This window comes from Siniperca chuatsi, linkage group LG22 (genome assembly GCF_020085105.1).
Source record: "Siniperca chuatsi isolate FFG_IHB_CAS linkage group LG22, ASM2008510v1, whole genome shotgun sequence".
NCBI classification, from domain to species: Eukaryota; Metazoa; Chordata; class Actinopteri; order Centrarchiformes; family Sinipercidae; genus Siniperca; species Siniperca chuatsi.
The window spans coordinates 5,424,554-5,438,992 of NC_058063.1; the positions used below are offsets into that span (position 1 = coordinate 5,424,554).

Genomic DNA, 14,439 nt, shown 5'->3' on the forward strand with positions numbered 1-14,439 from the left:
AAGAGAGAAAGATAGAGCAGCGATAGACAGAATAGGGAATGATGAGAGTGGAGAGAAATTAGAAGAATGAGGAGGAAAAACAAGGAAGAAAGTGGATTAAACACCAGTGATAGGTGGGGCCGTCCCCTAAGTGGTATCGCTTGGTTGGTTGCTTTGGTGCCAGTCAGACTGGGGGCTTTCACTCTAGAGTGCAGTTGCTAAGAGAAAACCAATGGAACAGTGCTGTGCTTCCTATCACATTCCTGATTTAGTTGAGTAAAGGAAAAAGTAGGCTTTGACTGTATCCTACACTAGATTAAGCGTGCCTTAAAGACATGTAAAATTCAATATAAGTAATAAGCAGCCACTCTGTTGTAAATATGCTGTTAATAAACACTGACAATTATCTAAACCAAATGTACTGAATTGAATGCAGAGTACAAAAACATGATCTTACACTATTTTCAAAATATCAATTGGGCTTTCCCTGTGATTGGCATAGTTGACTGGTCAACTGGTAGTCCTTACTCAAGGAACTACCAGTAAAAATATATCACTTTTCAGTATTTACTTGCCTCAAGTCCCGCCTTTTTGTGCAAGGTTACACATTCTGTGCTGCACGTTTGATCGCTAACCGAGCAGAAAGCGCAGAGTGGGATCAAACACACAGCCACAAGCTGATGGTATGAGACAGTGAGATGCAGAAACAAGACTTAATATACTAAAAAAAAAATAAATAAATTAAAAAACAGATGCATAAAGGGTACATTTGTGAGGCTCCTCCGGGCTTTTCTGTGAGATAGCCGTGTATTACTGAAACATGACTAACCTGATCAAAAAGAGTTTTGACCTAAATTACAACAGCATGTGTGGAGACTACTCTTGTACTGATGTAACACAAGACCTTACAAGAGTAGGTGAAGCAGCTGTTTTAAATGTAACACCAGACGCTACCTTTTCAGTTCAAAGAATACCTTAACAGTGAATAAAATCACACATAAGATATTCTCAATTAAAGTTATATTGCATCTAAAATGAGGATAAGAATTTCCTCCACTCAGTTTTTCCAGGAGTCATCACAAATAAGAACCTTATCTTTTTACATTATACTCATTGCAATGCAGCACATTGCAGTAATTGTTGTAAATCTTAATAAGTTTTGCTTATTCTATTATATCAAAGTTTGTATTTGCTATCACTGCCACAGCTAAGTTGCTATACAGACATCCTGCCAAATAATGCTGTTTGATTTGGGAGGGATTTTTGCAGTTAGTACCAATTTATAGCCTAATCGAAAGTAAAGCTTTCATGTCTTTGATTCAACACCTGTTATTCTGCATAAATGTACACTCCTTAAATACAGCACTGCAGGGAGCTGTGTACACAACGATCTGTTTTTTTCATTACCTTTGCACACTCAAAAGTGTTGCTAGCACAAACTACCTTCATTTCTTCAGAGGTCCATCTTTATATTTTATATATATCATTTACAATAAGATTTTGCATATGGTAGCACTTAATTTTTGGACTTACTGTTTTGATAAACATAATTTGCACTAATAGCAGGCTATGAGCACAGATACATTTTCTTTGTTTTTAAACAATACCCAAAAGAATTGATTTCAATCTGCAAAAATAGCATTTATCCTGACAAAAAAAAAAACAAAAAACTAAAACAAAAAAGCTGTAACTCAATATGAAGCAAACATTCTAAAGCAGAGGGCTGAAAACCTTAGCAACTGCACTCAACAGATCAGTCGCCCCAGCTGAGTGCTCGTCTTCTCTTTTTCTTGACTGTTTTTTTTTTTTTTTTTCCCGTACTTCCCTTCTTAACAGGGCAACTCATTTTTATGTCTGCCGTTGCTACTTAGTGAGAACGAGCGGTCATATTGGCCAGATGTGTCTGCAATGAAGAATCTGCGGTTGACAGTGCTGGTGCGTTGGGGTCATCTTTGAAGATCTCGAATGGAGCTTTCAGCTGGGCAACTTCATTTATCCTACGGTGACGAGAGAAACCTTACAGGTGGCTAAGGAGGAGAAACAAGGGGGCAACGACGTATATTCCATTTAAAATATTCCTACGGACTACCCATTGCATGACCTCTCATCGAAATGAGGAGAGAGGATGGAGAGTCAAAGGGTAGATATATAACCTGTAAAGTTTCTGAAATTAAAATGTTGACTAAAGCGCTGAAGAACATCAACATCTTTTATGGCCAAGCTTGGCTCTTTGGATTTGGGAAAAAATATTTTGCGGAGGGTTGTTTTCAGGGAAGGATGTGCTCATTGGGGCTATGAGGGACTAGCATTGGCTAGCTGCCAGACACCTATAAAGTTCCCAGCTAAAGAGGCAAAATTAGATCCCAGATTAGATCCCAGATCCCACCATTTAAATGGTTCATTAAAGCTTTTAATGTATGCAGTGTATTTAAAAAATGCCCGGGGCAATCACATTATATTAATTGATTAATTGTGTGATCAGAGGTTGACCTAAAAAGCAATAAAAAACCAGTGTGAAGAAATATAGCTTGAAATAATATTGTCACCAAGAGAAGGCAGGTCCTGCGGTACTGACCAACCGCAGCTGAGTAAAACATAAAACATAATCTGGATACTCTGGATCCACCTGTCGTAGTGCTCATCCTCCTGGTCCCAATAGGCAAATATGATTGAGGCATAGAAGAAGCTAACATCAGGTCATTTAAACCATAAAGTCACTTTAAAGCAAAGTTTCACTTTGATAAAACATGGTAATATCTGCAAAGGCGAACCCCCAGCATTAGCTCCCTCTTTTATCGCTCTATACTTAATGGTGATAATAGCTCACAGGTAAAAGAAGAACGGTTGTTGAAATGTTGGATCCACTAAATGAAATGCCACTTGACTCTGTGTTTCATTGATTGTGAACGTATTCAAAGTAACTGAAGTGAGAGAACTAAAGCAGTGCTGAGTGAGGACATGTAGAACAGCCGGGGTTAGTGACTATACGCCCTCCGCCAGGATACTGCAACTACTTGATCTCTTTGTATTTCTTAAACAGTTTTTTTTCCATTAACATGAGACAGTGGCTTATCCCATTGTTTACTGTATGAAAACAACTGTGATTTCTTTTGCTGGGGAAAAAAAAGAGACCTGAGCACATGCAACAATATGCCCTGAACAAAATTCTTTGTAATTGTGTGATCACAGTCCTTCTTGAAACATTGCCTAGTGTGATAATCTAAGAACAACGCCTCATAAATGCAAAAATATAACTGGCTAATTAATACATTTCTAGCATCCTTCTCTTCTCTTTTTTTCAGTGAGAATTTAATTCTACTAGATTCATTAAAATGAATACAATTGACAAAAACTCAAGTGTAAAAATCTGGCCGTCTTCATCCTTCCATACGTACCTAACACAATCGGCTAACACACGACCATTAAAAAAAATAGGGCTATTTAAATTAGACAACACACGTAACACAGAGATCTACCTCCATAGCCCACTTGCTGCTTCTATTGGATCCCTTGGTTTTTTTTTTACCCAGCTGTTCTTCAAATTCTTCTTTAGCCCAGTACACACAGAAACCAGACAGACCTGTCTGATCCGTGCTGAACTGTGTGTCCCCGATATCGTAGAAAACACAGACCGGAGCTGTTTACAGCTGAATATACTGTGAAGTGATTGCCACAGCTCTGAATTAAAATCATGAGAAGCATTCCATTTTACCCATTCACATGCCAAGATGGTGCTGTGGTGGGGTAATGGTTTCTGTTACGTTATTAGCCTCTCTTCTATTCAATCAGTCTTTCTCTTTTATGCTTGTTCCTCATAAACCACCGACTTATACTAGAACAACAAAGATTTTGTAACGGGGCTTCACGTGTAGTGTATGGTGAACTAGAACTGTTCTCTGTGTGAAGTCCTGCGGTGTGCCCAGCTGAGCGTGTTACTGGCTCATTGACCATATCTGGCTCCATGACTGCAGCTGACGACAGCTGAATGCTCCGTGTCATAAAGTAAACAAGGGTCAACATGATTCCAACTGTGCTGGGGATTACAATGACCACACTTATATCGAATGCAATGAAGACAGTAACCCTATACTTGAGATGATACGACTAACCAGATCCTGTGCACACTACAACCATGTTTTATTTTAGTGAGCTTAAAGTGTAAATCATGTGTGCTTGGAGATCTATCTACATCACGCCTTACACACGTTCACACAATTCCCAACATACTGAGGACTATCACAGCTGTGTTTATTGATTTTGAGGACTCTGATAGCAACTTATGTGCTGACTAGTCTAAAATTAAAAAAAAAAAAAAAAGAAGAAATGAGGAAGAGGGCAGAAGGTAACGGAAGTACAGCAGCCTAAAGAAATGCATCAGAATGAACACAGGTGGCGCTGAGGAGAAGTATCAAAGCAAGTCTTAAAGCTTATGTTAGCCATTTCCCAATTTGAGAAAAAAAAAAGGATTTTACACTTTATGGTATTTGAAGCAATATCCTGTCAGGCTTTCAACACCATACAATGGAGAATAGCTTTGTGGGAGTTACTCACTCTCACTGTGCACACATATTCTATTCAATTCCCAAAGGCAGTCGTGAATTGGAGCATCCGATCTTTACTTTCACTGAGAGTCTGTAGATTCTTTGTCAGCAATGTCTGACTTATACAGCACAGTCCACTTCATATATTTAACGTCATAATCCGTGCAGAGAGGAGGCAACAAGCTTACCTTGAAAATGTATCACTTACCCTCGTTGGCACTACATTTTATTACTGTCAGAGATCTTTTGCAGGGAGAAAAAAAATGCATTATATTTTGGAGTTAATATATTACATTATACAGTTGAAGGCTCACAGGAGAAATGCATCGTAATAGACTGCACACATTGCCCACCCCCTTCCCTCCCATTAGCTCAGGTCAAAGCCAGACCTGCAGGAAGGAAGGATGTTTAAGAGAGACAGGAAAAGAAGGGGTTCCCATCCAGCGGTGGACTTCAATAGGTGTCTGGCAGCTTGTCAACGTGTATTAATTAGTAATTTATTGTAGGAGGAGAATCTGTCTTTCAACACTAAATATGGAATCTGTAGTTTTGGTAAGCTAAACTATGAACCTTTGAACTAAGCTACATCTCTAGGTTAGTAAAGACGTGAGGGAGGGTTAGGAAGCTTGGGGCGAGTGCTGTTTTGGCAACAGTTGTCAAGGGATGGGGGAGAGAAAGGGGGGAAGTTCTTTAGATTTGTGCCGAAAAGAGTTGGAGGGTGAACAAAATCGGTTAGTACTTTTGTAAGTAAGGGAAAGTCAGACACAAAAATGGTTGTTAGTACAGTTACAACAAAGGTTTGATTCAAACAGTAGATTAGTAACACTGTTTTAGTTAATTTAGTCAAAATGATTAGAGTGGATGAGGATTCTTTAAAAGTCCTCTGCAATTTGATTGCTCAAACCAGGTCCAGATTTGGACTGAATGTGTTATTTCATGTGACAAGGGTTTGTTTTGGTTAAGAGGAAACAAAATGAACCCATCCAAGCAAACAGGGTGACACACAAGCCATGCACTTAAATGGAGAGATGACAGGAAGGATGGGGATGGAGGGGGGATGGCTGGGGAATTCAAGTAGACACAACACAAACAGACCAACAACAACAAAAAACAAATAAACCATCTGGCAAGATGCGACAAAATGGGGAAGTAGTAGGGAAGTCAGTTTAATTGCAGGGTACCACAACACCAGACAAATGGGAAAGGAAGAGAGCTTTAAATGTCAAGGTTTTTTATCTGGACAAGAATGCAACAGAAAAACCCATCTAGACACGTGTAAAACAGACTGACACGCGCTGGGCTAGAGCAGCATTTACACCCTGTGAGTATGTTAATGCGAAGACGTTCTAGCCAATACAAACATGCAAACAGGGTGCAGGAACACAACCACTGGATACTGTCAGTTTGGAGGTGGAAGTGGGACAGGATGTCATCAATCACAAATGAAATCAACGGAAATGAGAGGGTTTTTTAAAGAATAGGGAAAATTGAGAGGGGAGAGAGGACATCCCTATCTTGGTGAATAGAGCAATTTCAGTGGTAGGACATACTGTATCATCACTGTCCCTGCCCTCAACGCTATTGGATACAAAAAAAAATCAGTTGTCATAATGCCTCCATTAGAATTTCACCGCAGTATTTTTGATGTGAGCTCAAAATTGCTTCATCACTTTTGTCAAATTTGAGCCAAGACGTGAGTCACTGCCAGATACAGTGGATTCATGTGTTATGATGGACTGTGCAAATGTATTCCTTAAGGCATCAATCCTCTATTCACCTAGAAAATGAAAATCTGCCTCCCCTCTTTACTTTTTCCCCATTTTTTTTTTTTTTTAGTTTCAGCAAGATATGGTGTGAGGTCATTATTCATTTTCGTAAGTTAATTTTGAAGTTAAAGTCAAAGAAATAAAATAAAATCAAAGAAAGTAAAATCAAATAAATAAAACAGCAAGAGGGTGTGGCTAACATGTTTTATGGCTATATTGATTATATTAGGACAATTGATATATGTATGTATATATGTTAGCGATGATATATACATATACATATATACTCAATGCAATCTTTATATAAAAAAAGGGGTGGGGGGTGGGGGGGTCGTCAAGTCTCTTCATGCAAGGGGTGAGGCCAGTAAAGTATAAGAAATATAAGTTAGTGTTAGTGTTAATGAGGGGTCGATAGCACACAGTTCAGATTTTCCCAGGCAGTTCCATTTATGGTCTGCATCAATGGGCAGAGAGCTTAATTTATTGATTAGAAAGTCCAGTGAAAGCAAGCAAGATTGATCACAACTACATGCTAAGGGTGGTCTACCAGTGTTTATTGGCAGCACTATAGTACATTCAGCTCAGTATAATTTTTAAAATAAGGTCCTAGTAAGGTGTTACTTGATTTTTTAAACATAAACATCTGCAAGATATTTTGAAAAACTTCCCCCGCTTTGCAGCTTAATAAAAGTGCAATTACCATTTTATTTTCAATAATGAGCTTGCATCAGTACTCTTGGTTTGATCATTTCTGCCCCCCAGTTCAGGGGACTACTGCCACATTAAAGGGCTTTATTAATTGTGTTCAGGTGCAGGTCTGGGAACAGCTCCATCTTGACCATAAATCAGCCTAAGGCCACTAATGGGATCAAGCCCTCATTTGAGGCCTACTTTACAGTGACGGCTTTGGCCACTAAATCAAGAGTTGTAAATACTCTTCATGACTCCATAAAACACAGGATGGCAAGCCTAGATAACAGGTTGCTCCATAACAGGGCCAACTGAGGCAACATAGCAAGATGGTCTCCTCAGTGCCATTCCTCTCATGTTGTTAAAAAGTTGGGGAAATTAATGAACGAAAAGCTTTTTTTTTTTTTTTTTCATTAGTTTTTTTTTTACTTCCTCTCACTGGAGTTGCCATAGTAGGCGATTTGTCTGCTTGAGAACTCTGCTGTGTACACTCACTTCATAGGGTTCTTCTAAGAAAATAAAAGAGGAAACAGGGAATAACAAAGTGAGTAAACTCTTAATACTTTTCTAATACTCAATTGAGAAAATATCTTGCATTATGATTCTTTATTTCTTCATACGGATAGTAAAGTAAAAGAAATATAACAAATAACCAACTAAAAAGGGTCAGAAAATAAATAACAAAACAAATAAAATCTTAAAATCAAAATTTATCTAATTTCTATATCCTTTTGGGCAGACCTCTTTGGATGAACATTAATTATTTTCAGGAAGGGGAGAACTGGATGGCAATAAAAAGCGATAACATATATGTAGAGAGGGCTAAAAGAAAAACAGAGAGGTGGAGTTTTTCAGCTACCTTGGAACTGATGGCGGATTGTACTTTCAGTAAGGCAAACAGAATAGAAAGAGGTAACGGAAAACCCAGGGCAAACCAAAGTATAAGACAATTAGAATGATATCTACCATATAATGCAGTTTGTTTACCATAGCGTGTCCAATGCCTGCGTGCTTCAGGAGAAAACAGGGGGAGGAGAAAGAAAAAAAAAATAATGACAAACCTTAAACTCAAGAAAACACACCCCAAAAAAGTGGGAAAGAAAAAAAAGAAAAATCGCCTTTTGCAAAACCAGCTTCTCCTTTTAACAGGCGATTCGATTCTAAGAAAAATGTAATGCAATAGTAAAATGTAATTTAAAGAAGAAGAATGCATATTTTTCCTGTTGTTTATATAAAACATCCAAATAAAGAAATAAAGAAAGCAATTGTATAACTATTTAGTTTTAAAAGGGTAGTCTACGAAATAAAAGCATAAAAAAACAAAAGGAATAAAAGGATAACAATACATTTGTTAGTATGTAAGTCGCAAGTTAAGTAGAGAAAACAACAGATGGTTCACATTCCGTGAATGACACAGTGTTAGTCGTTGAAATCATAAAAGGTAAGGGAAAAGAAAATTCACCAATGAAAATAATCAAATTGGAAGAATTCTGAAGCTTGTTAGTAAAAGAGACAAGAGTTAGCAAATCAACTTCCACAGAGGGGATTTGGGCAGTTTTGATGGGGATGTTTGTTTTGAGCGGGGAAGGGAATGAGGGTAAAATACATCAGTATAAGTATTCACTCTGAGAGGCTAATCTGGTCAGCGAGCTTGGCTGGCGGTAGGGTCTAGTCCATCTAAAAATTGCGTTCTTTAGTACTGGGCGAGGCCAATCATGTGTTGATGACTTGAAAAGGTGCAAATCTCTAAGCAAAATTTCCCCAAGTAGTCATTAAGGGGCTACTGTGATATATGCAAGAGAAAACCAAAAAGAAAGTATTGCATTGTAAAAATGGACAATTATGGTAAAAACATTGCATTTCCATTGTTAAAGGTAGTAATGTGAAATCATCAGGGGCATTTTGGAAAACAGAATTAATTTAGCATATTATAGAGCATGAGAGAAAAGGATAGAGAAGGGCAGAAAGAATGACACTTCATTGAGGGTTCTGGTATCTGCAGCATCCTGAAAGAGACAGAAATGTTCATTTAGTCATTTAAGTCATTTCCACAATAAAAGGCAAAGCTTGCAGTCACTGGGAAGAGAAAAGAATGCAAACTAGAACATGAAATAGAAATAAAGCAGTCAATAAATAAGGAATCATGTCACACATCTTATGTCTGTCTGATTTCTTGTCTTTGAAACGTCATGTCACTGTTATGTAAGGCCTGCAAACTCCAGTGATGGAAAATGGGACAGTTCTGAGAATAACGCTGAACTTCACTTTGCGAAGCACTGCCACTGGGCTAAACAAAGCTAAAGTAGTAAAGCTCACTTTGTAGTAAAGGTTGCATTACTGAAGTCCAGTTAAACAGCAATATTTTAGTTAAAGCTAAAAGATACAGTTTCATTACAAACATTACGTCAGGCTGGGTCCTCCATACTAATATATATATATATATATATATATATATATATATATATATATATATATATATATATATATATATATATATATATATATATATATATATATATATATATATATATATATATATGGGAATGGGGCACTTCCCAATTGAAATCCCAATTTGTGACTTAGGCTGTTAAAACAGACCAGATTTTGCATAAAGTTATAATCTTGCCTAATGCTGTTTTAAAAACAGAGTCAGGCAGTTGATAAGTATACATAAGATCGAAACTTTGTTTAGGGGTCCACATTGAAATGGTGTGCAAGTGGGTCCGTAAGTCTGTCCTTGAAGAATGTACAGTAGGTACAGTGCGGTGGGTGTGTTTATGTGTGGGATGGATTACTATGTATTCGTGCCATCTGTGTGGGAGTTGAGTCGAAGTGGCAACCATAAACAAAGTCCTGGCAGATTTGAAGCTTCATGCCCGCCCACTCTTTGATCCGGGGTCATGGTAAAGTGCTGTCACCAGTCATCCACTTTGTCTAATGACTCCTCTTAAACCATTAACTAGGTAAGATTCAATGGTGGGTGTGAACTTGAATATCCACACCACTCCCACGTCTCTGAGTTTACAATGACAACAGCTGATACATCAAAGAGCGGATATGATAGGAAGCTCCAACAACTGGGAACCTGACAATGATTAATTAAATTAGACAAATACAAAGGTGGCAATGACTGTGGGCTTTTCAAAACTAATTGAAGACGGCCTGTGATGCAGCGGAGGAAAAGAAATGAGAGATTACTAAATGCAAGATTTTGAATTCTGTAAGTTTTAGATCCCTCATGTCTTTGACAGAACGGCCCTGGGATGGTTGTGAAAAATGTGTCCTTCAAAAATTGCAGATCATCTTTGAAATTACACAATAAAGTGATGGCAGCAAGTGAAAAGATGGGTGGTGGAAATTAAAGGAAGATATTACATTATCCATGGTGTCTGCATAATCTTGTATAATGAGTGAGCATATGTGTGTCTACATGGTTCTGTGAGTAAGCAGTATATACATATAAGAAGGGCAGGTTTATTTTGATTTTCCTGAGCATATGTCCATAAAGGATTAAATCCACAGGGTTAAAACATGCAGACTAATGGATAGAGACTGTCCAACAGACAAAGGAATGAAGGAGATGAAAAGAACATGAATTTGGAACCTGTGATTTAAAACCTAAATTCAATGAATAAGGAAACTTAATTATTTCTTTGTTCATTGTTACAGAAGATCTTGAGGCATAGCTATTATACAAGTCAGACTTTTTACTGCAGGCTTGAGAACTGTAAGTACTGCTGAACTGGTGCTCCATTGTCAAGATCAATCGTGCAGAAAATTAAAGTTTTGTTCTAGTTTTGCTACAAATCGAAGTCTGGTAACTAGTTGGTTTAAAGGGTTTCTGTCATGATTTCCCAATTTTGTTTTTGCTCCAAGATGTTCAAGAAGGAAGTGTGTACAATACTAATGCAGGATGGATACAGGAAAAATGCATGCCATATCCTACAATAGTAAACCATATGAGATCCCTCCTTCTCAGAAAGTATCGGCAAGGACGGCCGAATTGTCTTAGTGGGGGGGTTTCTACTTTGCCCATCACCCTGTCTGTAATTGACCCATGTGGGAAATGGCAAATGCCATGGAGTATAAAGCGCCCGGTCATGTAAACAACCATAGGCCCAAACAAACAACTTTGTGTTGCATCTGTGGGGGATGGGGTAGGAAAAGAGGAGAAATTAGCTGACGCTAATACTGTTAACATGGTAATTCAGTGTTTCGTAGCTGTGCATTTCACAGACAGGTGAAATGGTTGACGTGGCTCTTTCAACTTGTGCCGAAGACCTGCAGGATGCCAGCCAGACTTGGGCAATATGTAAAATAATGTTATTGTTGAGTTGGACGTTACTGAACTGCGGCCACCAGCAAATAAGCTGAATAAATATTTAATGACAAAGCTGTGAAAATGATCAATGGATAGTGCAGTGGAGCAAAGATCCCCAGTCCGGATAGATTTATCATTGTAACTGAGAAAGTTCTAAGACTGATGACCGTTCTCCTATACATTTCCAATTTGGGCCTTTAGAAATAAGTGATAAAACTTATATTGTGGAGCAGCATTGTGGGGTGAGAGGGGAGGGAATGGGTGCTATTTGTCATTAGGCGAAACATTCACAGTCTGAATTAATGATTAGAGAAAATGTTGTATGTGTTGTAAACATGTAAGTATAAGCTCAATTTTTGTTGGCTGTATGAGTGAGAGCATATATAATATACATTAATGTGCCTTGCTGGGTATTTATGCAGGTGTGGTGTGTCAGGCATTCCTCCGTAATACAGACTCTGTGGGTGACCCTCTCAGATGGAGGGGAGCTGGGCTGCGATTCAAAATAACTCTTTCAGGTACATTTGGTTCCATGTTCATTCCAATCACCCACCATTCACTCTAGTTTGCCTCTCTCTAAATCTGGCTCCAAGTAATGGAAACCGGCAGCCAGGCTTCAGGTGCAAATATAAATGTCACTGCAATTACGGCAGAGAGAAGTCTGCAAACAAACAGCGTGCGAGGGTGTGTGCTTCTGTATAGGTGTGTGAGTGCATGAAAATTGCAGTAGAACATTTTGTGTATTGCAATGCAGAGGGACATAATTCTCACTCCTTTTCTGTTGTGCTTCCTATCATCCCCATCTCTATTTTCCCATCTCTGACTGACTGACTGACTCCCTCCTTGTACACCCTTCTTTCTCTTTCGATTCCATCAAGATGGGGCTAAGTTCAGTGTCAAATGTTATGTTAAGGCTATAACATGTCACGGTAAAGATCTAGAATAAACTAAGCTGCCGTAAACCATTTGAATACTAATCAACAGCTTTTTATGATGTACCATACATTCTTGGGTTGATTTCATTGTACTTTCCCTGTGCAAAATCAACAATGTGACATTGCATTGGACTATTTAGTGGATGCTTCTGTGAGAAGGTATATTTTCCTAGTTTTGACAGTGGGTAAATAAGGAAACTTAAACAAGTCTGTTGCATTTCAAACCCTTGCCAAACGAGTTCACACAATGCTGATTAAGCCTATCATCTCCAGGTAAATCTCTGTGTATTTCGCAGTATATGGAAGTTTTTAATCTGGTGTCTGTGGCAACATTCCCACGTTGGTGCACTGGTAATGATGCGTTTTACAGCAACCAACAATGATTGGTTTGCCAGAGCGGAAGCGGGGAGCAACCCAGAGCCATGTAGAGAGCTCCGCGACCCACCATTGCTGTAAAAAAAAAAAAAAGGTCCATTGGAGACAATGTGTATTATTGAGCATTGTTTATTGTGTATTTTGTTTATTATGATTGTATAGTTTGTGTTGATATGCTTTGGCAATGTTGTATTGTATGCAGTCATGCCAATGAAGCCACTGAAATTGAACAGAGATGACGCAATTCTCTCTCTACATGGCTCTGGAGCAACCGTAGCGACGGAGTAGACTACAGCAACTAGGAGTAAAACCTAAGACGCGTCCAAGAAAAGTGTCTGATGCTTCAGATAAAAAAGAAAAGAAAGGGATCGACAGCGAGAAAAACACGGATAACCATTGGTGTAGCTTTAGCTTTTCCTTGTTGGAGAGCGCTGAGAGAACGGACTGAGGCAGAGACAGATATCAAGTGACTGCTCTTGGACAGGTTGGTATAATATTTGGAGTAGACTATGTATGGGAGCAAATTACATTTACTCTACCTAAACAATGGATTATTGTCTTGGAACTGTGGAAATGTCTCTGTATTTTTGTAACTATTTCTGAACAGGAGCCTGGAGAGAGCACACTGTAGGCACACATCATAAGCAGGCATCGACAGTGTTTGTGTAATTACTCTAACTGAAAGAAGGGGGAGACAAAAGATCCGCACTCCAGAATCCAGCTAAATCGGAGAAAATAAGTGACATTAAAAGTCATCAAAAAAAGGGCATAATTTTGCCCAAATGTTATCCTTTGTATCTGTTGTAACAAAGATACCAGTTTCTCCACCTGTGATTGACTGTGACTGAAATAACTCCTACTTGCTTTTGCCTCCCAACTGATCTAGGTCCTGTGGGGTTGTCAAGAGTGATTCTAGGAAATTATCAGAAGCAAGAGTAGAGAAGGCAGATTTGAGGGACAACACCTTCCAGATTTGGATGCAGGTAGCAGCTATGGATTCCTAAAATCAATGTCTCAACTTTCACTTTGGTGCTATTTTACTACAGGTTTTCAACAATGATACAAGATGTTATTAATATGTTCGCTGCTAGTCTTTCTAAGTCCCCCTCTCCTATTCTCTTCCTAAATCGTTCACCCTGCTGATTTGCTCTGTGCTCTCCCATAATCTCTTTCTCAATCTCTTACCTGTTTCTGTCAGCATTTTATTACCTGTTTCCACCTGTTTGAATGTGCTAATGGCGCAGAGATTTGTTATCCGATTATATGTATGTGAGACAGAGGGATGAATAAACATGGAAGTGCTGGAGCAGGTAGTGGCAAACGAGGCTGATGAGTGAGTGAGCGTGGGAATGCGAGCGGATATGCTAATGCTGTGGAAATGTGATGCAAATGAGCTTTTTGTTGAACTCGGTGTCGGTATCAAACAGCCGGGCCGATTTTTTTTTTTTAGCACGAGATGTTTGTAGTTTGGGCAATGTGCAGACAGAAGCTGTGCTTGAGGTGTTGACCTCTGATCAGCATGAGGAGAGAAACAAAAAATAAAAATAAAAACAAAAAAATCTGAACCTATAAGATCATCCACTCACACACACAATGACTGTGCCCCCCCCCCCCACCTCCTCTCAGCTCGGCTGGAGCACATTAGGAATACTTAAAATGTCATTGGCAGTAAACTGAGAAAAGGATTACAGGGGTGTTAGCATGTCATTATGTACATCAAACAAATCCACTACCCCAGCCTGCCTGGAATAGCAATTCCTATCGTCACCATAAAAGTGAATATGTGCTGTATGTGTTGGCAAAGCTGAGCACTCTAAATGGCGTTTTCGATT

At 38.8% G+C, this 14,439-nt stretch overlaps 1 protein-coding gene across 7 annotated transcripts in view; it reads right to left on the reverse strand.

Annotated features, from left to right (window-relative positions):
- The window catches only part of nrxn2b (neurexin 2b), a 736,473-nt gene that overhangs the window by 415,311 nt on the left and 306,723 nt on the right, over window positions 1-14,439 (reverse strand). For 5 of the 7 annotated variants that reach the window (XM_044183093.1, XM_044183092.1, XM_044183090.1 and 2 more), the window contains one exon: window positions 7,943-7,987. The exons of 1 other annotated variant lie outside the window; for it this stretch is intronic. In XM_044183093.1, coding sequence (XP_044039028.1) covers window positions 7,943-7,987 — 45 coding nt within the window. The remainder of the gene's footprint in view (window positions 1-7,942; window positions 7,988-14,439) is intronic. One more of the 7 variants, XM_044183088.1, reaches the window with a different exon arrangement.